The sequence below is a fragment of the Ptychodera flava genome, chromosome 8 (genome assembly GCF_041260155.1).
Source record: "Ptychodera flava strain L36383 chromosome 8, AS_Pfla_20210202, whole genome shotgun sequence".
In the NCBI taxonomy this organism is placed as follows: Eukaryota; Metazoa; Hemichordata; class Enteropneusta; family Ptychoderidae; genus Ptychodera; species Ptychodera flava.
In genome coordinates this window covers 19,250,063-19,276,234 of record NC_091935.1, presented here as the reverse complement: position 1 = coordinate 19,276,234, position 26,172 = coordinate 19,250,063, and the positions used below count along the sequence as shown (strand labels likewise).

Below are 26,172 nucleotides of genomic sequence, written 5' to 3'. Positions count from 1 at the left end.
GTGTTGAGCAAACCTACAGCCTACAGGGTTAAAATGTAATCTCTGTAAGCCGAAGTACTCTCCATATAATTACCCGAGTGCTTATGCTAGGAAAAGCTGTTGATCAAAAGAAATTTTTTGAAATAATCAAACACATGTGAAAAAGGTACTCCTGAACAGTATGGCAGCTGTTGCCACAGCCAAGGCCCTTCAGCGGCAAAATTAATGACATCATCACGGTTAAACTCTGACGACAAGATTAGAATTATTAAAATGTCCTCAAAATATAGCCTTCCATAGTGGGGCACTATGATATAAATAAATTAATTATACAACTCATGATGTTTGTGCTTGTTCTTTTTTGTGACTTTTATTTCTCAAAAGTATCATAACATTTAATGCGTAAGAGAATAACAAGAAATATTTCAATGTGTTCAAATTGTTCATCTGTCATCTATATCAATAAGGTCGAAATAATGGTTTTTTAGTTCCTGCATGCATAGGTTTCTGGAGGTTTTAATCGAAACAGTACATTTAATATGATGTTAGTACGTAGCTTTTATATATACAAACAATTGTTTGCAAATTTTGTAAAATATATGCATGCGCATACATGTATGAATGAACGTTACATTGTTGGATAAATAATGAAGGTGAAAAAGAAAGTTTCAGATTTGATAGTATAAATATGTTCGTTGCATAATGCAACGGAAATTCAACTGTGACCTATGGTTGCTTTATTCATGAAAAAGAGCCAGAGGACATAGATTTTCCTGGAAATTATATATACCTTATATTATACCTTTACCCATGTTTGCAAAATCCAGAGTTGAGGAAGATTCAACAGATGAACTGGTATAACGCTGCGAAATTAAAAAAAAGTACGCAGTAGCACTAGGCGCCGATGTTTATAGTTTCCATATCTTATCCCATTTTACAAGGAAATTTATGTTTATTAGGAGCGCTATGGATAATTTGTTCAAACTTTCTTAGCAATTTGTTAGCAGTGAACTTGAATGTGGTTTCGGACACCCTAGCTTCGCCTATGTGTTTTCTCTTTGTGTCCTGGCAGTCAAAATTGACTTAATAATGATCATTTCTTTTGTGAATGGCGAGTAATTATTTCACCCATAAATAAGTAATGTCGAAGGAAATTTGCTACCAACTTTTTACGCCAAACATAACAAATTAATTATCGAGAAACGATAGCTCAATTACCTCTTTTGTCGATGTAAAGGTCTTTTTCACTGATAGATGGTTAATTGAAAAACATTGCTGTTGTTCAGCACACACGTGACATCTGCCAAAAACTTTAGAGAGGTTAAACGTTAATCTGTCAGAGAAACCCTTCAAATTTCCATTCACGATATGGCACAAACGTGATATCTGCCGATAACTTTAGAGAAGTTAAACGGCTAGCTGTCAGAGAAACCCTAGCTTCGCCATTGTGTTTTGTCTTTGTGTCCTGCCAGTCTAAATGCAATCGTGATAATTGCTTTTGTGAAAGGCGAGTAATTATTTTACCCATAAATGAGTAATGTCGACAGAAATTTGCAATCAACCTGATGAGCCAAACATAACAAGTTAATTATCGAGAAACGATAGCTCAATTACCTCTTTTGTCGATGTAAGGGTCTTTTTCAGTGACAGGTGGAATTGACAAACATTGCTGTCGTTCAGCACACACGTGACATCTGCCAAAAACTTTAGAGAGGTTAAACGTTAATCTGTCAGAGAAACCCTTCAAATTTCAATTCACGATATGGCACAAACGTGATATCTGCCGATAACTTTAGAGAAGTTAAACGTCGAGCTGTCAGAGAAAGCCTAGCTTCGCCCATGTATTTTGTCTTTGTGCCCTGCCAGTCTAAATGGAATCGTTGATAATTACTTTTGTAAAAGGCGAGTAATTTTTTTACCAATAAATAAGTAATGTTGACAGAAATTAGCTATGGACTTCGTATGCCAAACATCACAAGTTAATTATCGAGAAACAATAGCCCATTTACATCTTTTGTCGATGTAAATGTCTCCTTCACTGTTAGATGGAACTTAAAAACATTGCAGTCGTTCAGCACACACGTGACATCTGCCAAAAACTTTAGAGAGGTTAACGCCAACGTCCAACGTCGAAATTCACATTCACGATATGACTGATCATACGGAACAATGCATGTGAACGCTTTCCTACTGGTTTATTTTATTCACTGGATGCACGAGACTAGGGCATTAGGTAAGTAGAATATGATCATTTCATGAGTGTAAGATGAAAATGAGTACATTCACATAGTGATCACGTTGAAGATGGGATAATTTTCAAGCATTTGTTAAATGCCTGTATTTTGACATCTGTAAACGTTTAAAAGATTTGTATGAGTATTTGATTCTTTTTCATCCCTTGCTGATGTTCAATCTTTTCTTTTATCATATTTTATGTGTTTCGCTGTATTGCTCCATTTGTTTATAAGCATTCCTTTTGTATTTTAAATTATTTGCTCGCCTGATTAAATTCTGCGTGTTTTTTCGAATAGGTTGGTGCTGAACATATTTTTTGTGTATATGGTAGTTTTATTCCATGGCCGTGTAGAGCTTAGTTTGGTTAAGGTTGTGGTGGAGAGAGGGCGACTTTACGGTGTCCTTTTGTGACCGAATAAACATGAATAATTAGCGCAAGAGATACTACTTCATCGCCACAAGCGTTTAACAGATGCATATTTGAGTCGCTTGTCGACAGTTTCCTTTATTTAGGTGTCGCATAATGTTTTCATCAAGTTAATCAACATACAAGCTGTGCTTTAGTAACGGGGTAATCCATGTCAGAAAATCTGCTTTATTCATTCATTCAAGCAATCAGATTCAGGGAGTTTGAGAATTTGAAAACTCCTCATGGCTTCTTAAAATGCATCTTCGTAGTAAAGTTTGATATGGAAGGTCCCATGATGCTAACGAGAGATACACCCTGTCAATTTACAGTGAACGTCAAGAAAAAGCACTAATGTCAAGTGCACGGGAAACCACAAAATAAACACAACTTTACGAGTTGCGCTGTTATTGTCATCTTTACTTTCAAATAATTAGAGTTTATTTCCCAATATCGCCTGTTCCTGTGCCGTATCAGCATATTAAGTATCATTTGTGCTGGGTCAGACACGAGACGAAGTCAAGCGTCTGATGACGCAGCACAAAAGACAGGAATGCTGATATGACGCAAAGAACTCAGGCGATACCTGGTATTAACTTATTTATCATTATGGCCACTTTAGTGTTGATCAAGCCTGTCTGGTGCAAGCAGAAATCCTGTCTGCAGAAGGGTGATAAAAAGGTTACTTTACCCTGTATCAGTGGTGATAATGATCCTACTATCGGTACCCATGGACACGCCGATTAGCCTGAAATTACGGAGTGATTATAAAATACACTGTGTGTTGTTGACCACAGCATTTGCCTATCAGTATTTAGTTTCAGGTAAAACTCATGTGTTTCAAATGCAGTCAGTGTTACAGAACATCACACATTTTGTGCCGATTTCAATATTGCAGTGAATGAATACCAACGATACTATAGCGTGTATCGTAAGTGTCGTGTTCAGACTTTGTTCAGACGCGGGAATTGAGAAAATGTCACTTTGAAAATGTTAGCAATTAAATTACAGACATCGCCCATCTTGACTGCAAAACTTTCGAAATAAACATTCACTTGCACTAAGCCATGTTTCTTTCCTACAAACGTGAATAAACTTACTCCAATTTCACTTGGTACGGAAAGGTAAGAGTAAAGTACAGTCGGGGTAGCATTTTACATGTACATGTATTCACATGTGTGTAACCATGAACGACACTTTTCTCATCCCGGTTGAAGGGAACCTGACCTGATACATGTGTATCTCTTCAAACTTTTCTGGCTCCCTCCACGCTTATCTTAAAACGGTCGCTTGCTTGTTTTTTGTAACTCCTCGTGGTGCCTCGCTAGATGCCAAATTGCCACCACAATGTCTTATATTTTGAACAATCAAGTTGCCCACGTCCTTACTGAAGGATTTTCCCGTATCATATTCGCGTCCAGCTTGTCTACAGTGCAGTGTTGTGATCGATTTGAATTGGGCAAGCGAGACCTTTTAGTAGAACGTTATCTCAATCCTAACAGTGGGGTGCCGATAGTGAACCTTACATTTATTACACCGACCACCACTTTGTTTCGTTTATACAAACAGAATTTTTGCTTGCACCAGACATGCTTAATCAACACTAAAGTGGCCACGGGTATCATATACCCATACCCAGATGTTTTCAAATGATAGGAAAACCTTTAATTTTAGGATTTACTTTCATTCCGCCTTGCGTATAAATATAAACTATTTGTGTAAACAGGCTTCATTCCTAAACTATAGGCCTACGACCAGGTTTTCGCAGAAGTCAACACCTTGCGCGACAAAGCCGGATATCTAAATGAACATTATAAGAAAAAACACGTCGGCTCTCAAAAATAGGCAATTGAGTAGAACCTTTTATTAAGCTATATGTTATTACAATCGCTACCGATCGAAAACTTTTCCCTGCTTTCCCGATTTCGATAGCATTCGATCGTCGTATGGAGCGGAGAGAGGCGGCCATTTTTTTGTTAACCTGAGTTTTGCCATGTCAACAGGTGTCGCGCGCGACATTGCTGTTACTCGCGCACCACCTGTTTGGAGGTCACAGACCGTGCCGTTAGAACGATACAGTGTTTGCTTGGGCTTGTCTGAAAAATTGCAGGAGCTTTGATATAATGACCACATGATAACTTGACAAGATTCAACATATTAGTCCGGTAATTCGCTACCCGAAATATCGTCCTGAAAGCCCTTCAAATTTTATTTCGACAAAATCGCATCGTAGGCGGAGAGCGGCAGCCATTTTGTTTGTTTACTTTGTTAACGATAAAAGTGCAGGTGTGGTTCGGGAACACTCTTAAACTGAGGAGATTTATCGTACATATATCGACGTTTACCGTAGGATATCACGGCTGATATTTTACGGCAAATGTCACAAGGATTGCGTGATGTGGGCATATGACGATCAGGTGATTGGCGCTTGATTAGTAAAATTATGAAGGAAAATAGATTATTGGCTTGCCTTTAGTAGGGCGATATGTACTTACAAGTCTTTACCAGAATAATAGTGTGCAACCCGGCGGCAGAGTGACCAAAAGTATCCGACAATATCAGAGGCACGTCACTCTGAGACTCGTTGAACGAATTGGCACATTGAAGCGACATTTGTAATGTGCACTGTGAAACGATGTAGACAACCAGAAATGAGCTCAGAACCAAATTGATTATCTTTGTAGCAATGGAGATCTTGATGGCACAGACATTAGATTTACACATATCAAATTGAGTTCAGCCAATTGCTGTTCCGTTTTCAAAAGCGATCATGATGGTTTTAAGTCACCAGTTGACGGAGTAATAATTTGTGACCTTGCCACTTTTTACATGAAAACATCGACTTTCCTTTTATTTTGTGGAGCATAATATACAAAAATTTGAAAACCTGACCGAGAGCAGGTTGTCACCAGCTCTCGGGTACCTAAACCCATGTATTCAGGCAATAATATGTAATATGTACTATTCTGAAGAAAGCTTTGCCCGTCTGTAACGCTCATGTCCTCATTTACAACGTTTTGAATCGAAACGGAGTCTGCGAGCTTTAGTGTCTATTGAGTTTCCTAATGCCAGTATTTCAAATGTGTTGCCCGGCCTGTTTCGATTTGCCATACTGTAAGTAAAATATATACAACGCATTCGCACTGAAGTAAGAATTATAAGCGCTGAATATTGATATCTGAGAGTACACTCCATTATCATATACTCTGCCGAAATCGCTCGATCTTGATGACATTTACCATAAAATACCAGCCTTGATGTTTTACGATCAATGTTGAACTGTGCACGAGAAACGTCAGCAGTTTTAAAGTTTCCCGAAATACACTAATTCTTGCAGTTTGGAAGTTTGAGTTGCGTGAATACTAACTTCTTCTCTCATATTTGTATGTGTGTCCATGGCGCTAGCGCGAGTCGCAAATTTTCTTTCTTTTCTTTGTTTGTTCAACATTTCATTTTACATTCATGTGCCGGAAGGAATAAAGTTAAAACCCCACGAAAAAGATTCAAATGCAACCAAGGATGTTGCTAGGTATGCTTAGAATATTTTTTGGAAGAAAGTGGTGCTATTGTTATCGCTGTGCTGACATCGCTAATGTCAGGGGAATCACAATATGATGCGACACAGAAGGCCTGCAACTGCCGAAAGAATGAAAACTGTCTCCTAGATGGAAACTGCCGAGTGACATCTGTCATATAGAAAGTGAAAGAGTGAAAGGAGAAAATGAAGACACTAAATGCTGCTACGGACTAACAGAATCAATTTTCAAAAGCCGTTTCACCAACCACAGGTACTCATAAGAAACACGCAAATAGCGCCGAACTTGCAAAACACACATGGAAACTAAACAAGGAGGGCTGCCATTCACCATCAACTGGTTCATCGTCACTAGGGCAACAGCATACACCAACGAAACAGAAGGCTTCGACTTGTGCCTCGCAGAAAAAAAACTACATAATCAACAAAATCAGTCTATTCAACCAAAGGTCAGAACTTGTCTCTAAATATCGCCACGTACACAAATTTTACTTGATGAATTATACCTGCGATCCCACCAAGAAAATGGAACAGTCCACCACATACCAATACCTTCGCCACCTGGGTGCCAAAGAACATTTTATTTATACCGGGAGCAAGAATTCCTGAGTTGTCCGATGACCGCAGGGCCTTAGTATTCAAGAGAAGCTCGTTGAATTTCTCAAGTATACAATCCGCACAAGGCAACCTATTTTATTGTAGTAGTCAAACATTTCACTTTTGCTTTGTTGTAATTATAAAAGCAATGCCGAGAAGAGATAAGAATTTTACCTTTCCATATGATGAGTTGCGTGAATACTAACTTCTTCTCACACACTTGTATGTGTGTCCATGGCGCTAGCGCGAGTCGCAACTTCATACAACCAAAGAGTATAACTTTGTCATGAAATGGTTCAAATTCTTGGATTATCTCTACAAACATGTAGGAACTTTGTTTTTTCGCCTCTGAACTTCAAATACATGGAATATAATGTCCGTTCTTTCAGAAAATGTTGCCCTCCACAAAGTAGTGGACGTGGTCCCCATCAGCGGGAATGCAACCAGCTTGCCTTATTTGAGTGATGGTGACCAAGGCACGTGTGCTGCAACTACAAAGAAAGTATACAAGCCTACTTTTGTTATCGACTTAGGAGGTTATTACAGCGTGACAAACGTTATCATGGACACAGTGCATGCTAACTGTAAAGGCGGAGGTCAGTATAACATAGTATTGACATATGACAAAGACAGACCACGGTACCAGTTAATTAGACAAACTATGTCAAAATGAACAACAATAGACTGGCAATGTCATAAGCCAAATGGCTGTAGAAAAAGCCTGCACCACATGAAAGATTCTGCGTTTAGAAGACCTAATATAGGCGCGTGGCAATATGTTTCCCTCCCGTCTGGTCAAGTTTTTCATTTATCCAGAACCAAGAGATAGCTAGGGTCTCGTTTTGCTCAGAACTTTAAGCTTTCGTTTATACAAAATTTAACACTCTTCAAGAAATGCACATAATACATGTATCTTTGCAACGACAGTCACAGTAAAATGACATGTGTACCTTATAAAATGAATGTAAATGGTGAAAGCACAGAATTACAATACTGTTGTACTTTTGCTTGTTTTTATCTCAAATATTATCGTTTTGCCTCTTTGCCCTCGCCTGCATTTCTATGATTACACTGCGATAGGTATGACTTCAAAAGTGTGCCATGACAGTCTATAGGCACTATGAACTTGTAAGTTGAAATAATATGCAGCAGCAACAGATAGAATGACTTTACAATAGTCCTAATGACTTGTAATATCCCTAATAGTCTGCTACCATAACCTTCCATTACCTTAATACAAATATTTATTTGTAATGGCAATAAGAACAAACTACAATGGTTACAAAATACAATTGAAGCTACAAGTTCCCATGACGAGGCCGAAGTACTCTCGCACAGGGCCTGCAAAGTTAATGTGCCCTGTTTTTTGCCATAAGCCCTACTATCACTACGAAATTTGATTCACTGATGTTGAACAGTTCGAAACTTTAATCGCCTAAGGTTTTCGTAAGAAAAATATTGTATTGTAATATATATCGAGGTTATTTTTTCAGTTAAAAAAGCAAGAATTCAAATTGTCTGGCCCTGTAGTTTACGTAGACATAAAATATCTGATTTATATTTGATTTACCTCGTGATCAGAGCCAGTTTATTTCTTTTCAAGAAAGTATTTTTTTCGCTAATTTATAATTGACTAACCCTCTCGACCACGCAGAAAAGATATAGGTTTGTACAGTATTTACCATTAAAGCTTTGCAAAGTGAATTTTCACTTGTTCGATTAACAGGAGGTGGCTTAATATTAAACCAACCTGAATATTTATGTAAATAAGATTAAAATCCAATGATGACTTGACGGCCATTCATTCGTATATATATATATATATATATATATATATATATATATATATATATATATATATATATATATATATATATATATATATATATATATGCCAATAAGCCTTCAGAAAAGCTTATTGTCTGTACAACTATATGCCCACTGTTTGCCAGCCTATTAAAAAGGAGGGCGTGCAGGGGTAAGCCGACAATTAGCCGATATTGACGAGATAACATAATCACTTTAGTGACAAATAAGCCAGCCATAGGATTTCGCTTTCAAGGGTGCTAGAGCCTGTTATATCGAGGTATTAACTTTGTTGAAATCCAAACTTGTCATACAAAGGTTATATTAAAACGGACTACGGATAACAAAATGCAGAGCACAAAGTACTTACAACAAGGGATCCATAGAGTTTCAAACGCATATACCAGTTGTTTTTGGAACGTCCATTTGGTTTGTATCCCATGCAACCATGTTTAGCTCATGTCTACTATGTTCTATTTTGCAGCATCTCATAAAAGCATCAAAATAACGATAGGTAACTCTTACGATATTACTGAAAATGAAAGATGTTTTCAAGGAGATATTGCAGATAAGTTTGTTCGACGTTCAGTTCACTGTTCCGAGCCTATCATTGGAAGATACGCCACACTGACCAAATTAAAACAATCTTCAATCTTAGAGAGGACCATGTGTATGTGCGAAATGGAAGTATGGGGGCAGTTTGTTGGTAAGTACACACCAATGGGACTTGAAAAGGCCCCTTAAGATATTTTACAAACCTCATTGATTCTGTACGATATCTGTTTCCCATATTCAATTTGTCTGTTCGGTTTATCTTGGTAAAGATTTTGCTCGTTTCCTTAAATTCCCTCTTATTTTACTTTAAGACTTTTGAGAGGGTTTATTCTTCCATTGCTTTCTCATAAAAACCACTTTAGGTGATTATTGATAAATGTTCATCAATCCAACTATCTCAACGACTGCGCCACGTAATCATACCCTGCATCACATCGCGCTATCCGTTGGTAATTCCTGGAAAACCCTCTAATACAGCCATATTTGTAAAACATATCTATATTTGAGAAGGTGAAGTGTACGCGGGGTATCATTACCAATTACATATGCTAGGGAGTTAGGAAACGACGTTGGTCAAGCAAAATAAGCAAAGAAAACGAAGTCATACGCGGTATTAAAGCTATCTACTTTATTGACCCTTTCTTCATCTTCTCGACCAGCATTCATGTCAGGAAAGCCCAAGACGATTTGACCGGTTGACCTCGCTGTTAATTTTATGCAGGAAATTACAATAACAATGCTTGGTCGAATGACGCAGTGCCTTGAGGGTGGGATCGCCAGTGGTATAGGGGAGGAGTACCTTCCCGATGGTGATAAGTGGTGCAGATTACCGTAGCCTAAGTGACTGGCGTATACGCGTGCCAAAAGACACCTATGGTTGATTTCCTGTTGACCAGTCGGATGGCAGAGTTGCAAATACCTGGACTGAACCATTTGGTTTTTTGTGGGTGTCGGTGGTACTTTGACAATAAAAGTAAAGATGCACATATATTGAGTTTATTGTCTTGTTTATGAGCGGCCAGTATTTCCAACAGCATAAATTATTTGAGAATTAAATTTTTTGAGAACGATGTCTGAAGCTCAAAACTTCCCAGTCTGTCTTAATGACTATTTATAGCATGTCTTGAAATAAATACGTCTGAAAATCTGTTTATTATTTTTTAATTATTGATACAGGGAGACAGCCAAGTTGCAAACTGAATGTTGTTCGGTCCATGAAAAAAGTGAACACAGTACCTTGACAATTATCTTTTCACAGAGCCCGTCATTTCATGTCCGGATGACATAGAAGCCTCTGCACTGCCGCAAGAGATGACAGCAACTGTGACTTGGGATTTTCCAACGGTCTTTAATTATTCGAGAAATCTGAAAGTCTCTGGAAGCCATGATCGCGGAAGTGAATTTCATATTGGAAACACGGTCGTGACATATACGGCCGTGGATGCTTGGAACAACTCATTGTCATGCCAATTTACTGTTACATTGCGAGGTAAAATTGTCAGCTGATGTTTCATCGGGAGGGGGGGGGGTTACTCCCATAGAAAAGATGTCTACGGGTATGTACCGCACTAATGGGTCACTTTTTCACGAAAAAATCCCGTAAACATGGGTCGACTTTTCATCCGAAAAACCCTAAACTTGGGTCGATAACAAAGCAAATGTCCCAAGCTTTAGGAAAACCTTAACATACAACAGAATAAAGGTGAAAATTCCCCGAAGTTTGCAGAGTAAATCCCTAAAAATGGGTCATAATTTTGGAATGTACATGGGTAGATGTTTTCAACTTTAGGTTCACACCTCCGCATGAAAATATCAAGAGTACCCCGCCGGATGTTTCACACTTGTGAGCTATTTACTTACGGATGTCGGTCTGTTTGTGACTCAGTGTGTGTGTGTGGGGGTGTGTAGTGTGCTTATATGTTGGCATGGTGTTATACTTCAAAGATGTAAAATCTGGTACATAGATTCTCGCCAGGGATGGCTAAGAACTCATCAGTGCGTTATAGCTGTGTCTTATAGAAGGAATTAACAGAAGTTGATGAAATGTTATAAATATATCCATATCGCAAATATGCTGCATGACTGAAGTAAAGAATACGAAACTAAAAAAAAACCCCAACATTTATCAGTTTCATGTCAGGTAGTTGAAAATTTGTAAATTTAATGGTACTTAACTTAAACCATTGATAAACATATCATTCAAACTCAAGGACAAATGGATAGAATGAACGATATATTGCAAGGTAATGTGTTGAATTTGCTGGCAATTTGCTTATATCACAAACTTTCACACCCGGCGGTACATATCTGAAATACATTTAACGGTCTTTTAAAATCGCAAACTTGTGGAAAACAAAGGAATCTAAGAGAAACGAATGTATAAATTTAAAGACAACTGCACATACCTCACGATTTGAAGTTCTTGAACGGTTGTTTCCTCAGCTACTTATTGACGCTCTGAACTTGGTGCAAAAAAATGGAACCATTGACAAACATAACAACTGTTGCCCCGTGTCATTGAAGTAACAACCATAGTCAAGTTCAGTTATACGTAACTTCATAACTGACAATAGAGGCGCTTTAAGAGAGGATAATGTCTCGTCTTCAGATGACTTAATATCATGGCGATTTTAAGGCATCAAACAGTTGCTTTGAATTGCCATGATTGATGTTCCTACATGAGAGTAAATTGAAAGTGAAACTAAGGGGTCTTGCTAGAAATCAGTCGAGTAGGCAGACACATATGAAGGAAGAAATATCAGTGGAAGAACCTATTGACCGAATTATCAGTCTCAGCATTGAGGGGTTCGAAACGCTAAAAATGTGTAGCACCAAATTCAACACCCTCTTGCACTTTCAAATGTGGGCATCTTTTCTTTTCTGTACTTTTGAAATTGTTAACTTTTCAGAGATAAGTGAAAGTTCAATAACATAAATTAATCGTTCTAATCTAGCACTTTTAATATATCAGAAGGGTATTTTACTGACGTTATTCTCAAAGGTATCTTATTTTTACATTGACTTTAATAGAATCTTTATTGGATGAAATTATGAGAAACCTATCAAGTCTGGGAAAGGGGAATGAAGTGTCGGACAACGTCGTCGACGTGGCTGAGGTAATATGACGATTTTGTAAAGTATCAGTAGAAACATAGTTGCCAACTTACCAGCGTTCACTACTAAATTCATTAGACAACATGTTTTATCTGCCTTTTCTCTAGACTAGCGTCAAATTCCTTGATTGCTTTCCGAAATACGATACTTGTACTATTTCAATTCTTTTGTCAACTAACCGCAAATATATATTTTTAAATTTTTTTTGCTGTTAACGAGACTTCGTCGAGACCTTCCGAAGTACATATTCGAAATTATGGACAGTGGTCCTTCAACGTCACTGTCGACGATTTTACCGCCACTTTTGATGCGAATACGCAATGTATAATCAACAAAAGTAGGTGACTCAGAGGCAAATAAGCAGTGAGAATTTGTACCTTCGGATCGATGAGATTTGAAACCAGGATAACTATACTTTGCACGTTACTCTTCTTTTGTCGACCTCGCAGCATGAGACAATTTGCCCTCCTGGCGTCGGGCAAATTGTCACCTGCCCTCGGGCACTGACATAATTCCGTGTATACCGGCAATAATGTTTATTTTATTGGAAGAATTTTGGTCTAAAATAAAGTATACAGCATTGCCATTTCCCCTGTGACATTGATACTCGTCTTTGTAGATGTAATTGCCCGCTCATATTTAGACGTTATAAACGGTGCGCTCGGTTATTTGTTAGCGGATATAAGACCTCTGGGGTGAAAATTAACATATTTGGCGGGACATTATCACCTGGCTTCGCTCGATGATTTTTTACCCAAATATACTAATTTTCACCCCAGGTCTCATACCAGCAACCAAATACCCGAGCGCACCGTTTATAGCCCAATTATAATATGCTAACGTTAAAAACAAGAGGACAATGTCGTTATTTACGGCCGAAGTTGGAACGAGAGTTCAGGAGCGCCCAGCCTCATACCAACTCTAAAAAAGAACGTTTCAGAACGCGCGTGCGTGCATAGCTGAATTCATAAAATACGGTGTGCGGCTCCACGAAAAACACGAGTGTACGATGACGTCAAAAAGAGAAAAATTCCGTGGGATTATATATTTATCACATGAAAAGTCTTCTTATTTTTCTTTGATGTGGATGGATCAAAATTATAGTACCGAATTGCGTGATTGTTGTCGCGATTTTGTGTTTTGTTTACGCGGATTTAATGAGTAAAGCGGCCCGTAATCCAGGAGACGTGCAAATGTTAACAGGTATACTTTCATTTATAAATTCGATCAAGCTGAAATTTTGATACATCGAATGGTATCTCCACAAATCAGACATACGGATTCGGTCACGTGCGCGTGCCAATCATTGTCTCGCGCTGGACCGATGCCAAGGCTTGTCGGCCATCGGCGGACATAGCTTTCACCGCGCTAGCGACGGATAGCCATAGTATTTTGATTTATTTAGGCAATTTACGATTATATTTATGAAGTTAATGCAACGACATGATCGAAACAGTAGTTATCATTCTTAGAGATGCCGTGGCTTGTAAAATATCTCAAGTTTACTACCTAGGCGAGCCCGAACGATTCCGATCGATGACACACAGATTGTACGCTTGTAGTGGGCGCAGTCTCACTGCCGTCACCGGTCTCCATCGGTGGCAATCTCGGTCGTCAATGTTTTCGTCTTACGGACTTTGATGTTTGCCCGTGACACATATATCGCCCGTAGGTGCATTCCAATTTTGTTACTTCACGGGAACTCTGTTCTGTTGTGAGTGTTGTCCTAGTCAACTTTCGAAATAAATCGGATTCTACAGCGCTGCACTGCAGAGTTAAGGCTACATCTCGACAACTTAAAGGCCACAGCATTACGGGTTTGATTACGATCAAGAAACAACGGAATAATTTGTGTGATGAAGGAAATTCATCATTGTTCGTCAAATGACTTTATGCTTATGCCTTCTATGTCGCTTTCCAGAAGATTATACGATACTCATTTATTAAGTTGAACTTAAGTTGAGGTGTATCTTTCGGGTTTATCGCCAACCGGGATCGCCAGGTACGACGTCGCTTGGCGATCCCTAGGTTCGACGACGTCCACATTGAGCCTTTCGACTGGAGCCGTGACGTTACTGAGCCATTAAAACGATCGACGGTATCCTCATTCGATTCTTGATTCGATTCGATTCTCGCTAAAGCTTTAGCGATTCGAAATTTTGTTGGACATGCCTTCTATGGTTCCATATCTGGATTTATGGGGTTACCTTTTTGTAAAAATGTCATGAAAGCGCGGCCTTGATCACGACAAATCGGTTTGTGTCGCGGTGTGCATGTATGAGCGGCACCATTGCAGGAAAAAAAGTTCCGGTTGATGACGTACAACAGGGGTAATATGGATTTCTTATCTGTGCTGCTGTATGTCACACAGGTGGAGATAAGGGCCAGTTTATGTGATAAATAGTATATCGAAATTCTGGCGTTGAAACGGACAGATTTTTTCCAAGCTGGGAGCTCACGCGTGTCCAAACCGTGTTGTATTGCAAATTTGGAACAGATATGAGATATTTTCTCGTCTCAATCAAGCAGATCGCTGTATTTTCGACAGCAATATACTTGTATGATATATGTGTATCGAAATCGAGGAATATATATATATATATATATATATATATATATATATATATATATATATATATATATATATATCGTGGAAATTTCCATTTCTACAGCTGACTTTTAACATTTTCTACTGCAAACGCACTTTGATTCGATTTCTTTTATAGTTTGTTAGTACGTGAGAAATATATGTTTATAAAGTCATTAAATAACTCTCACAAATACAAATGCAGGTGAAATAAATAAGGAGAATTTCAATTTTTACATCACGCAGAGCCTAACATATAATATATACTAGTATATCTTTTCATTTGTTAAATGTTAAACTCGCAGACCATAGCAAACATGGAAATGCTATCAGATGTTACTTTTTCACTATCTAAAATTAACGAAGGAACACTGGAAACAGGAAGAACCATGGACATAGCTGATGGTAAGTTCCGAAAGTTAGATAGGCTTTAAGGAAGCGGGGTGAGACAGTCAAACATATGATTTTACAATGTAGACCTGCAGAGAGACACAGAAAGACAATTCAGATAAGCGCTCTCAGACGGATACATCGAGACATACCGACCGACAGACAGACATAAACAGTGAGATAGAAGCGTAAATGGAGAAGGAAAGAAACTAATACACTTTCAGAGATATGGCCAGACAGGCGACAGAGACAGAGAGGATGTGGAGGCTTTAAATAAAAGGTGTCACAAAATACTATTTCCATGAATACGCCGAAGTAAATTTTAGAGACGCGTTTTAACGAATTTCTTAAGAAGATTTGCGTTGTAAGAAGAATTTTTGATATTCCATTTTTAAAATATGTTTCATCGAACTCTGTGCATATTGACAGCAATTTTGTCGGCACTTGACACTGGGCTCACCATTTTGAGAACCTACAATAGAGTCAATAGCACAACTCTGGAGCCGGAAGATCATTTAATAGGCGTTGTCATCGACACAGTGGAGCGTCTTTCGAAGTTTGTTCTCACCAGTGTCACACCTGGCAGCGGTCCCATTATCTTCGAAACCCCGTCTATCGTGTTACATGCGGAAACAGACACTACGGAGGAAATTTCCGACACTTTTGTATCCCTAGGAGATGGTAATGGTTTTCGTATTCCCCCAAGTGCAACGCTGCACCTGACTTCCGGTTTGACTATCAATCTTGTTGTAAGTATGGCATATACTGCTTCATGAATCTCGTTTTGAAAACAAAGTAAAGAATGCAAATTAAAATGAAATCGGCTGTCATTCAGGTATTACGTATTAAAACTGAAAGATGTAAACTTTTGCCGTGAAGAACTGTCCGGCCCAAAACTTTTTAACCCGTGAAAACTACGTGTTGAAAGTTCATTTCACATGCATATATGCATATATGCAAATCGTATACCGCATCAACTTTATTTGATGTATGTACAGTTATGGAGACTCTGAGATTGAATGGTTAAATACTTTTGCGTAGTCAACCACCTTAAGGTAGAACGCACCTCGGGGACAGACATTCGGACTCTCAAACTTTTACAATTCTCTTCTGATATACCACATGTGGGGGTTCATTTTAAAGCTCTTGGTAAAAGAAAACTTTTCACCGGCTCAGTTTTTCAAAATTCGATAATTTTTATTTTTCTCCATAGGGTTAACACAGGGATGGTGGCCATTTTGAATTTCTAATATCGGTAAATTCTGGGTAATTTGTTTCTCTAGGACCGAAATTTGCACGGTGACCCCCTACTTTTATTCTTGATTTTGAAAGAGAATGATTGAAAGATTCCTTGAGGAAAGTTAGAGCAAAAGTTTAAGTCTTTCACTTTCGAGGTGCATACTACCTTAAGAGAACTTCACATACTCAAGCAAAATTTATGCGTGATATTGTGTAAAACGGAGGCTGTTTCGGACATTGGCGAAACGTTAACTTTCCATTTAGACGATTAATACCAAATGATAACGTGTGTCTCCCTATGACGTTACACGTTTATCCATTCCAGATGAGCGTTTCTCTATGAGTTACATGATTAAGAGCATTCCTCTGTGGGCTTTGTTACCTGTGAAAAAAATTATAAGTCAACTTGCAGATTTTGAGAGCACTGCTATAATATATGGCATCGAGATACTTGAGCCTCATCCGCTCTGGATCGAAATACACAACTGGATATGGCAGATTGTTACAGGTGGAGGATTCGCGCCATAATAATCGTCAAAATTGTGAACTCGAGAATCGACATTGATGAATTGAACTGAGCAATGACATTCAAACAAAAGGTCGCCATCATTTTCTACGTGATTCAAGTACTTTATGTCTATGTAAACTTCAAAATTCACGTTTTAATGATTTCTTTTTACAATTAAATACACACTGTTCTTAACCTTTTTTCTCGTTTCAAAATAACTGTGCAATCCTTATTAAAAAGACGAAAGCCATCACCATGGAACCGATATTTCTTCAAAGCAGACCAGCTGACAATGCGATGAACCACCCCTCTCTGTAAAAATACGTTCTCCGTCTGACGCAAATCAGCTTGAGAAACATGAAACAGTATTCCTAATTACAACAGTAAAAAACTGTCTGTGAGCATAATTGATATTTACCTGTGATCCCAGTGAGATTGCATTTCCAATCTTTCGTCTCAGAATATGCGTTTCCTTTGTGTCACCATGTTTTATTTTGATGTTGACACATAAATGTAGGCCATTCGCTTGAAAAGGACATCACTGCTAATGATGGAAGATGGAAGTGGTTTGACAGATGTGCTTAGTTTGTCGTTTACCGAAAGGAATGGTACAAGGATTGAAGGTGATTGTATTTCATTTCTTTCCTCGCTCCAAGTTCAATGGCAAAGAATTAAAGACGACCAGAAAATGTTTTGTAAAACTGTTTGGTGATAAGTAGTCACATACTATAAAATAAATCTTAGTTTGTCGATTGTGCATCGACCTTTTCAATGTTTTATGGCAATAATAGTTAGATATCGATAAAACTTATGCTGTGCCATATGACTATTCTCTTAATGTAATCTCAAATACTGTTCACCTTGTGTAATTTATAGTAGTGAGCCAAAACAAGCTTTATGACATCGTTAAAATGTGTCAAGTATGATACCACGTTTTATGAGAATGATCGAGATCGAGATGGGCATTGTTTATTGCTTCCCTGGTCGGACTCAAGCTTACTCATAGTTGCATGGCGTACATTGCCCGCCATTTCGGCAAGACTCAACACAACACAATTTCAACGTCACTATAGCCAGAAGTTTTCGCTGCACTTTCCCTGTACAACCCATACATGGACTGTGAGAGAAAGATTATCATTATTCATAAATAGAAAATGACTGGACATATGCAACAGTGACATATGTCTGATTTCTTTTGGTCTTACACTTTCAGTTGCAAATGCAGATGAGGATATAGGTATTCTGTATGGCATTAATCGATCAGACTCGAGCTCGGGGAGTTATGCGTCAGGTGTTTATTTTAAAGCAGATGATGTAACATATTTCGGATGGAATTTTGAGGTATGTCTGGAAGTTAAAGACTTTTTTCAATTTGAGGTCCTTATTGTCTTAACGACAGTATAAAGCCTAGATAGTATACATGACCGAGTAAAGCACCTCCATTAAAGTTACACTCTCACCAGTTGAAGAGCACAGAAATGAGGAATTCAAAGTTACACGTTCACAGGAGAGCCAGAAAGTCACGCCGGCTAACAAATAATTTCAAAAATGTAATCAAAGTCTAACTGATTCATTGTGCTGCTAAATTTCATAGCTTAAACATCAGTTCTGGAAAATTACGACATTACAAGTGCCTATAAGCGTAATGTTACATTTTAGGAAAATTGCACTTGTCTTGTAAATTATGGTGAACAAGTTCTTGTTATGGATGACATTATTGTCTGAAAGTTTCCACTTGACCGATCAACGAGGCAAAATTGCTCGTCACTGTCACTCTATGCAACCTCAATATTAAATTAGTATAATAAAAAAAAATTAGAATATTGTTGCACGCTTCTTGTAAACCCTGATGAAGAATAAGTAGATATTATATGTCTTTCTATAAGCAAAAATGTTGTAGCATAAGGTCAGAACTATGGCTGTCGGTAACTATAGAAATCGAAGTACTTTCAATTTCATGTCATGCAAAGGATAAGAAAAGTGAACTTATGTTGGGCAATTTGGGTAAGTGAGCTCTGTTTTGAGCGTGTTAACATCGTTTGGATTAATAATTTCCACTTTGTAACTGTATTTCCTACGGTGAACATTGTTTACAAACAAAACGAAAATTATTGCCAACCTAGCAGATTCAACGAGTTGTGTAACAGTTGCATAAAGATCCTGTCAAATGTTACACAATTCAAGATGATTGTAACATTTAGAAACATATACTCTATTCTATATCGATAGTGTTATTTTCGTGTGTGTAGATTTCGCAGCAAACTCACGGAATGAACATCGCTGTAATTAGAAGCTCAGAAATCCTGCAGTTGAACGCCACAGTACATGTACAGTTCCTCAGTGAAGTCCAGCATCAGGATGATAATATTCGTGGTCAGAACTTCTCGAGAATTATCAGGTTTTCTGGGAGAGAAGCCAGTATTATCATTCCAAGACAGAACCCGCTGGAAAGTGGACAATGTTATATGAACGTCACAATTCCACACAGTAAATGGTTATATTAATTTTTCTTTTCCGGTACTTTCGTCACTTCGGAGAAATAGTAATAACAGAAGATACCCGTGCATATCACGTATTCTCCTGCAGCACTGATGTAGTAAACCAGTTGATTGTGAGTGATTCAAGAACCTAATAGAAAAGAGAAAACAATTATGTAACCAATTCTTGACCGTAGATGTGCACTGGCAGTAGAGCATTTATATTTTGGACCGATGCAATCATCCGTTTTTAATTTGCCTGATAAAGAGCAATTATTTATCAAGTATTTTTTCATTCGCATAGGGCAAAGAGTAAAACTCTCACTGCTTTTGATGCAACAGACGTGCCAATACTTCAACAGACAAACAACAAGCTGGGACACTAAAGGCTGCAGGGTATGTACTAGACTTAAGAGTTGTACTGAAGATCATAAAACAAATAAACAACAGAAGCGCTAAAAGGTTTCATATCATTTAGTGGAATACCAGTTTTTTGTATGTAGCCCTGGTCAAATCGGCAATCCAATAAACCATTTATTTTTACATTTGAAAAAGTTATGTGAATCAATTTCCGCTAAATTACTAAAAAAACTTTGCGGCCATTTTTTACTTAATCGTACATGATTGGCGTATTACGACCTATATTTCCTACCCGTGGTCCATATTATCGTAAAAGCTCCTGTCGGGTAGTACACATGGCGTTGGAATTTAGTATACATAATCTGCCAAGTCCATGTCTACTTACCTACATAAGAGCATAATATACATTTCTGCGGTAGGAATGTTGAGAACATACAGAGTTCAAAGTATTCAAACTCTCACAGTTACACTAATATTCAATTTATCACATTTTTCCCGTTTAGGCTTCAGAGGCAACATCGAACGATTCCATCTTGTGTCTATGTAAAGACCTGCCTACCTAAATGCCGAAATGGTACCGTACACGAAGATGCCAATTATCTTTATTATTAAGTATAATGTCAAATTCTATTTTTGTCATCAACCTTGTAAACAATTTAAGACGTAAAATTTGTTTCCTGTGCATATTGTTTGCTTATTATGATTGACAGATAGTAAAGCAATGGAATTGAAATTCTTAATTGGTTTTCGTTTTCGCTATTCCTGGCATTAGAAAAGACGTAGTGATTGTACTCAATTACGGATAAATTGATTTACAGATACACATCATACGGCACAGCACAAATTGTTTATCTATTTGTTTTTACTCGACCTTTCCTTCGAAATGCCTTGCACTCAATTCTATGACGCAAAAAATTCAGAAAAGTGCCTACATACGAACACAACGTCTTGTGTATAGTCTACAGCATATTGCATCGTGCGTTGTATTTAGTAATGGAGAATACTACGATCAATCGGTAGCTAGCTGCCACGGGCGTTCGTTAGCTGGACACTGTCCGTGGATAGGGATATGTCCAACAGTCTATTAATTGGTACCGGCGTACCATATTTGACGGGCCACAATTCACGTTCTGCAGAACAGATACAGGCTGAGTTTCACTTTAATTTACTTTATCGATTCATCTATACTGATACCCAATAACGGCTTCAACGGCGCCCTCTATATGCATGAAATGGTGACCTTTCATGTATGTGTTTACGAATTCTGCATGTAGGGACCTAGGTTATAACTGTAAAACTAAATGATGGAATCCTAGCCCAGCCAAGGAGCCTTGTGAGCCATGTCAATAATTTCAACCTCCTGTCAATTCGATGTTTGAAAAGCAATGGTTAGGGTATCGGTCTCACTAACAGAGGATGGTGAGTTTGAGACCTGGTAAGTCCACAGTCATGCAGAGACTCACTGATGGTGAGTTTGTGACTCACTCTTCTCCTCATTGCTCCATTGGGTAGCGGGTTATGGGTACCTCATCCTGTAATTAGGCATTTGCCTTTTGGATGGTGGATTAAATCAATCAATCATAAATCAATAAAAGCGAACAGACTCGGATGCTGCGAATGGCCAATTCATGGTTTCACATCGTACTAGTATTTCCTGTGATCTCCCTTCTTGTCATATTTTATGCATGACCTAGATACTCTTTCAAGTTGAAATTCGTCCCAAGCTGACCCAAGCTGTTAGCCTGCTCGCCGGTTTTATGTCAAGCCGACAGTTGGCAAAAGCATGTCTCTGGGAGGCCGCGCTGAACATTGTCCTTATGCAGTCGCCGGTAAGGAAACATCAGCTTACGGCTAAACTTATTTTAGCTCTGTGCATTATTAATATCATTGACGTATAGGATCTAAAGGTAAATTGAAGTGAATATGAATCTATATCTACCCTAAGCTGCAGAACGCGAATCGAGGCTCGCAAAATTTAGCACGCCGGCAGGCGGCACTTGTGCACGGGGCTCTTGAATTAGCCCAACCCACGTAGTTCTTGACGTTGTTCAACTAACGAATGCCTATGGTATACGTAAGAGAACGTTCACAAATCCTGTTTTTTGCGTTTCGAAATAAAAGAAACTTAGTATGACTTGTAAACGTGGCACGGTCCGGTTTTTATGCTGACGTTGTATTTGTGTGGATTCTGAAAAGGACGATATTTCCACAGCAACTGGGATGCCGTTCAGCACAGGACTGACATACATCAGCTTGACTGTAATCGTGACTCGAGTGCACATCGGCTCAGTAACATATGGCCTGGCTATAGTAATTAGGGTCTTCATGATGTTTTGTTAAAGCTTTGATCGGCGATTCAAAGGTTTTCGCGAGACAGAATTTAGGTGACGCGTGGGTGAAGATCATTAAAGATGGCGAAACATCACATTAATGATGAGTTTGATCATACTAAATTGGGTGGGGTGGGGTTAAGCCTAATTCAAGCGCCACGTGGCACGATTAAAGATTCACGTTCTGCAGTTTAAGCTAGAAACGATGCATTTTCATTCAAATTAACTTTATCGGTAAAGTACACTGATAAATCATTATTAGGACTTCAATGGCGCTTTTAAATGCATGAAGTTGTGGCCCGCGATACGTGTGTAGTACGAATTCTCACGTAGAGGCCGAGGTTATTACGGTAAGGACTGAACAGAAATTATTCAAAAGGAGGGCCAGTGTTTTTCGGAAAATAGTGGCCCTTCAAAATGTTTGCAAGAAAAAGTGACTCTACCTAACTTTCTTGAGCTACAAACAGTGACCCTCTCCCTATGTGTCGAAATCCACTTCAATAATATTTCAACCCTTTCTCTTGCGGCGATCTCGGATTTTAACTTCAAAATTGACCTCCTTCGCACTAAAATTGATCAATCAAATTTCTTAACAAATTCTTTGTAATCCATAGGGCCAGGTTCTTATGTGCCGAGTCTCAAATTCACGGGCGTGTCACTTTTTAGAAGATTTTTAAAAGATTGCTTTTCAGAATTTTCTATGAGGGTCTGAGGGTCACTTTTTTAAAAACACTCTTGAAGAGTCACTATTTTACGCGCTGTGTCATTTTGACAAACACTGGCCCTCCCTCTCTATAATTTCTATCAAGTCCCTTACTGTAATGCCCCTACGCGTAGAATTCGTAAACACACATATCGTAGTATCATTGTACATGAATCGATAGAGTAAATTTGAGTGAAAATGCATCTTCTTCTAGCTTAAACCTCAGAACGTGAATCGCGAATTTTGACAAGTGGCGCTTAAGTAGGCTTACGCCTAATGGGGACAAACAATTGAAATATTTCACACAAAACTATCGGAACTGTTTCGGAAGGATATATATATTGTAGTAATGTTGGTTTAATCAGCAAATTTAAGCTCATCTACTTTTCATTTTTTTGCAATTCACTTGATTTGTATTGCAGCACTCAGGTATAGGGCACCGAACACTTTTGAAAAACATGATCATTTAAAAGAACCAATGGTGTTGAATTGCAAATCCTCTACAAATAAGTGACGACAGTTTTAAACTAATTACACGGCTATTTACTTGAGGAAACGTTATTTTAGATTGGTTTGTGCGTCGTAAAAGTAGTATACCGTGAAATTAATAATTTTTGATGCCGTCACAACAGGGCGGGAGAGTAGAAACACAATGAGCTCTGGGACTCATGGCTATTCAAACATACTGGCATTTCATTTTAGTTGTGATGGAAGGAATTCATTTCATATACGGACAATAAACAGCAATTTTAATTAGACAGGGACACAAAGGTCCATTACTCATATATAGGTTCACTCATCGGCGACAACAGATGTCGCTGGAGCTATTTTCGATGCTTGATAAACAGATAAATTTGTAGCCCAATTGCTTGATTGTCACACAAACGAGTAGTACTACAATAATTTTTATTTTATCATTAGCCAATTGACAGCACTGCTTACGTGTTCAGAAAGCACGGTTAATCGTTTGTCACAGCAGTATCACTCCCAACTCCTTCCCAGCACAAGCTGTACATTAATGCTTTGCGCTCTACTTATTATGCATAACCAGGAATACAAGGCAAAAACACATGCTAAGGTACAGCAAATGACTCTATACGAGATCTCAACCTAAAAGTAGTGATTACAGAAAACAAAACATGACGATAATATTAACAAGATAAAAATGAATCAAGAATTAGCACAACAACACAAATAAAAATGTAAATTAAAGGGAGAGTAGCTGTGACGTTTGGTGTTGCAATTTTTATTTTGTATGTATATTGCCATTTCTCGTTCTTCTCTCCAGAAGCACTTTGAAACACCCCCAATTTAGCAAGTTGCCGGTGCCGTACCTGTACTTGTGAAACTCACTGTTATTGTTTATATTTAAGTTCTAGTCTGGTCCTAAATTCACTGGTCAACAATAACAATGCAGACTACAAATGTACAGGCTGAGTTGACGCGCTGAATACTATGGACCTCAACATGCTTTAAGGAGTAGAACAAGAAACTTTTGATGATATTGAAAAAACGGAGAAAAAATCATCAAGTTCCAGCTTCTGTAAATCAGAGGAGTAATTATAAATCTTGTTATTAATGTGGCTGATAAGCAATAGCATATTCAATAGCATATTTATACTGTTGCAGAAAAACAGACACATTCATGAAATCGAGTAAGGTTTGACCGAAAAAGAATTTTTTACAGAACCTGAAAAGACCAACCCCCACCTACTTTTATCTTAATCTTATCCCGTCGAAGATGGGATTACGATCAGATGGATACAGTGAATATTACAGTTCATGAGGAAAGATGAACAGGGATGGCTAGATTTTCTCTGCAGAGGGTTTAATGTTGCACCTTGTACATGACAAAGAGTGGTAATAACTTGATAGTATTGAACAACGGCTAGACCCTAACATGTGAAAATGTGCACAGATTAAAATAGATAAGCTTAGATGGTTGTACAGAGAGTGTTTACTGTTGCACATTTGCTAAATATCAGTGTCATTGAAATCTTTTCAGCTAACTTGGCCGTTAAAAAATATCTGCAAATACATTTCCTAAGTCTTTTAAACTTGATTCTGTGTCATCTTGGCAATGAGCATTTAAATTTAAGGTAGAATGCGCCTCCGGACACTAAGCATTTTCACAATTCTTTTCTTATCAACCACATATGGGGCTCGTATTAAAGCTCTTGGAGTCAGAACAAATTTCGCTGTCCTAATTTTTTGAAAATCGAGAACTTTACATTGAACCCATAGAGCTAAAGCAGGGATGACTACCATTTTGAATTTCAAATATGAGTAAAAGTAAATTTAATAGTTTAGGTAATTTGTTTCTTTCACACCAAACTTTTCACAGTGACTTCTGATTTCTATTCTCGATTTGGAAAGAGAATTGTTAAAAGTTTCATTAAGGAAAGTCGGTGCAAATGTTTAAGTCTTTCGCCTTTGAGGTGCATACTACCTTAACACTTTCTCTTGGCTGAAATATTCACGGCTCTTTACTCTATTTCATCAAAATATCAACAATAAAATGTGCTAAACTTGGCTAGATATCGAAATGATGTGATCTTATTTTTATAAAATGCAAGGTTTTTCTTAAAGATCTCTGGAAGACTTTCCAAACAACATCCCATAAAATAATCTCAAAGAGACTGCAGACTTGCCATAATTATGTACCAGTGACATGGTGATAGCTTTCTGGGCTGCTCATCAGCCAGTAGGACTTAAATGCTCACAAATCTAATTCCAAACTAACTTGGGTATACAGAGGCTTTCATTTGCCGGTGCAATAGATGATTTCATTGCAAAAAAATGGTAGAACTCTATAATAGAGGAACAGCGCTCATGGGAGAATTTTCAAAGATCTACAAATACATTCAAAATTTATATTAGTATCACATAATGACAATAGGTATGGTAACATTGCAGCATAACTAAAGCTCCATAACAAGTACCCAATACTATTCACATTAATACATAATATACTGGACAGATAGCTCTGTGCACCTTTTGTGAGAATAATTTTATGTTAAATTTTTAATAGTCAAAGATGTGTAAATGTTGAATAGTCAATGACACTTCAGACCTTGAGTTTGTTTGACTCATAATATTAACCCTTACATTCGCAAGCTGATATAACATATTGACAAAATTTTTACTGGGAATTCTCTAATCTCTGAAGTGATTTCACACTGTATTGGTTGGGTTAAGGGAGGGTGTGCCTTGACGACATATTAAGACTCTCAAATGTACACCATAATTTTCTGGGCTACCAATGGTGTGGCTAATTAGAGTATAAAAAGAAATTCACTGTCTTATTTTAGTGAAAATAAAAATTTAATTTTCACCGCACGGGAATGGCAG

General features: G+C 37.9%; 1 protein-coding gene across 1 annotated transcript; it reads left to right on the top strand.

Moving 5' to 3' along the window:
* Positions 1 to 1,659: 1,659 nt before the first annotated feature.
* LOC139138732 (uncharacterized) lies at positions 1,660 to 22,411 on the top strand. Its single transcript, XM_070707244.1, has 12 exons — positions 1,660 to 2,212; positions 7,142 to 7,348; positions 9,043 to 9,264; positions 10,372 to 10,602; positions 12,144 to 12,229; positions 15,120 to 15,219; positions 15,634 to 15,953; positions 17,469 to 17,574; positions 18,165 to 18,292; positions 19,201 to 19,438; positions 19,733 to 19,824; positions 20,292 to 22,411. Exons 1-12 carry the CDS (start codon positions 2,149 to 2,151, stop codon positions 20,349 to 20,351), a joined length of 1,854 nt encoding a protein of 617 aa, XP_070563345.1. The 5' UTR covers positions 1,660 to 2,148; the 3' UTR covers positions 20,352 to 22,411.
* Positions 22,412 to 26,172: the final 3,761 nt, after the last annotated feature.

Coding starts and splice junctions, on each gene's coding strand:
- LOC139138732 (XM_070707244.1), top strand. CDS start 2,149: ATGCATGTGAACGCTTTCCTACTGGTTTATTTTATTCACTGGATGCAC. Junction 2,213..7,141: donor GCACGAGACTAGGGCATTAG/GTAAGTAGAATA, acceptor CCGTTCTTTCAG/AAAATGTTGCCCTCCACAAA. Junction 15,220..15,633: donor AACCATGGACATAGCTGATG/GTAAGTTCCGAA, acceptor GCATATTGACAG/CAATTTTGTCGGCACTTGAC.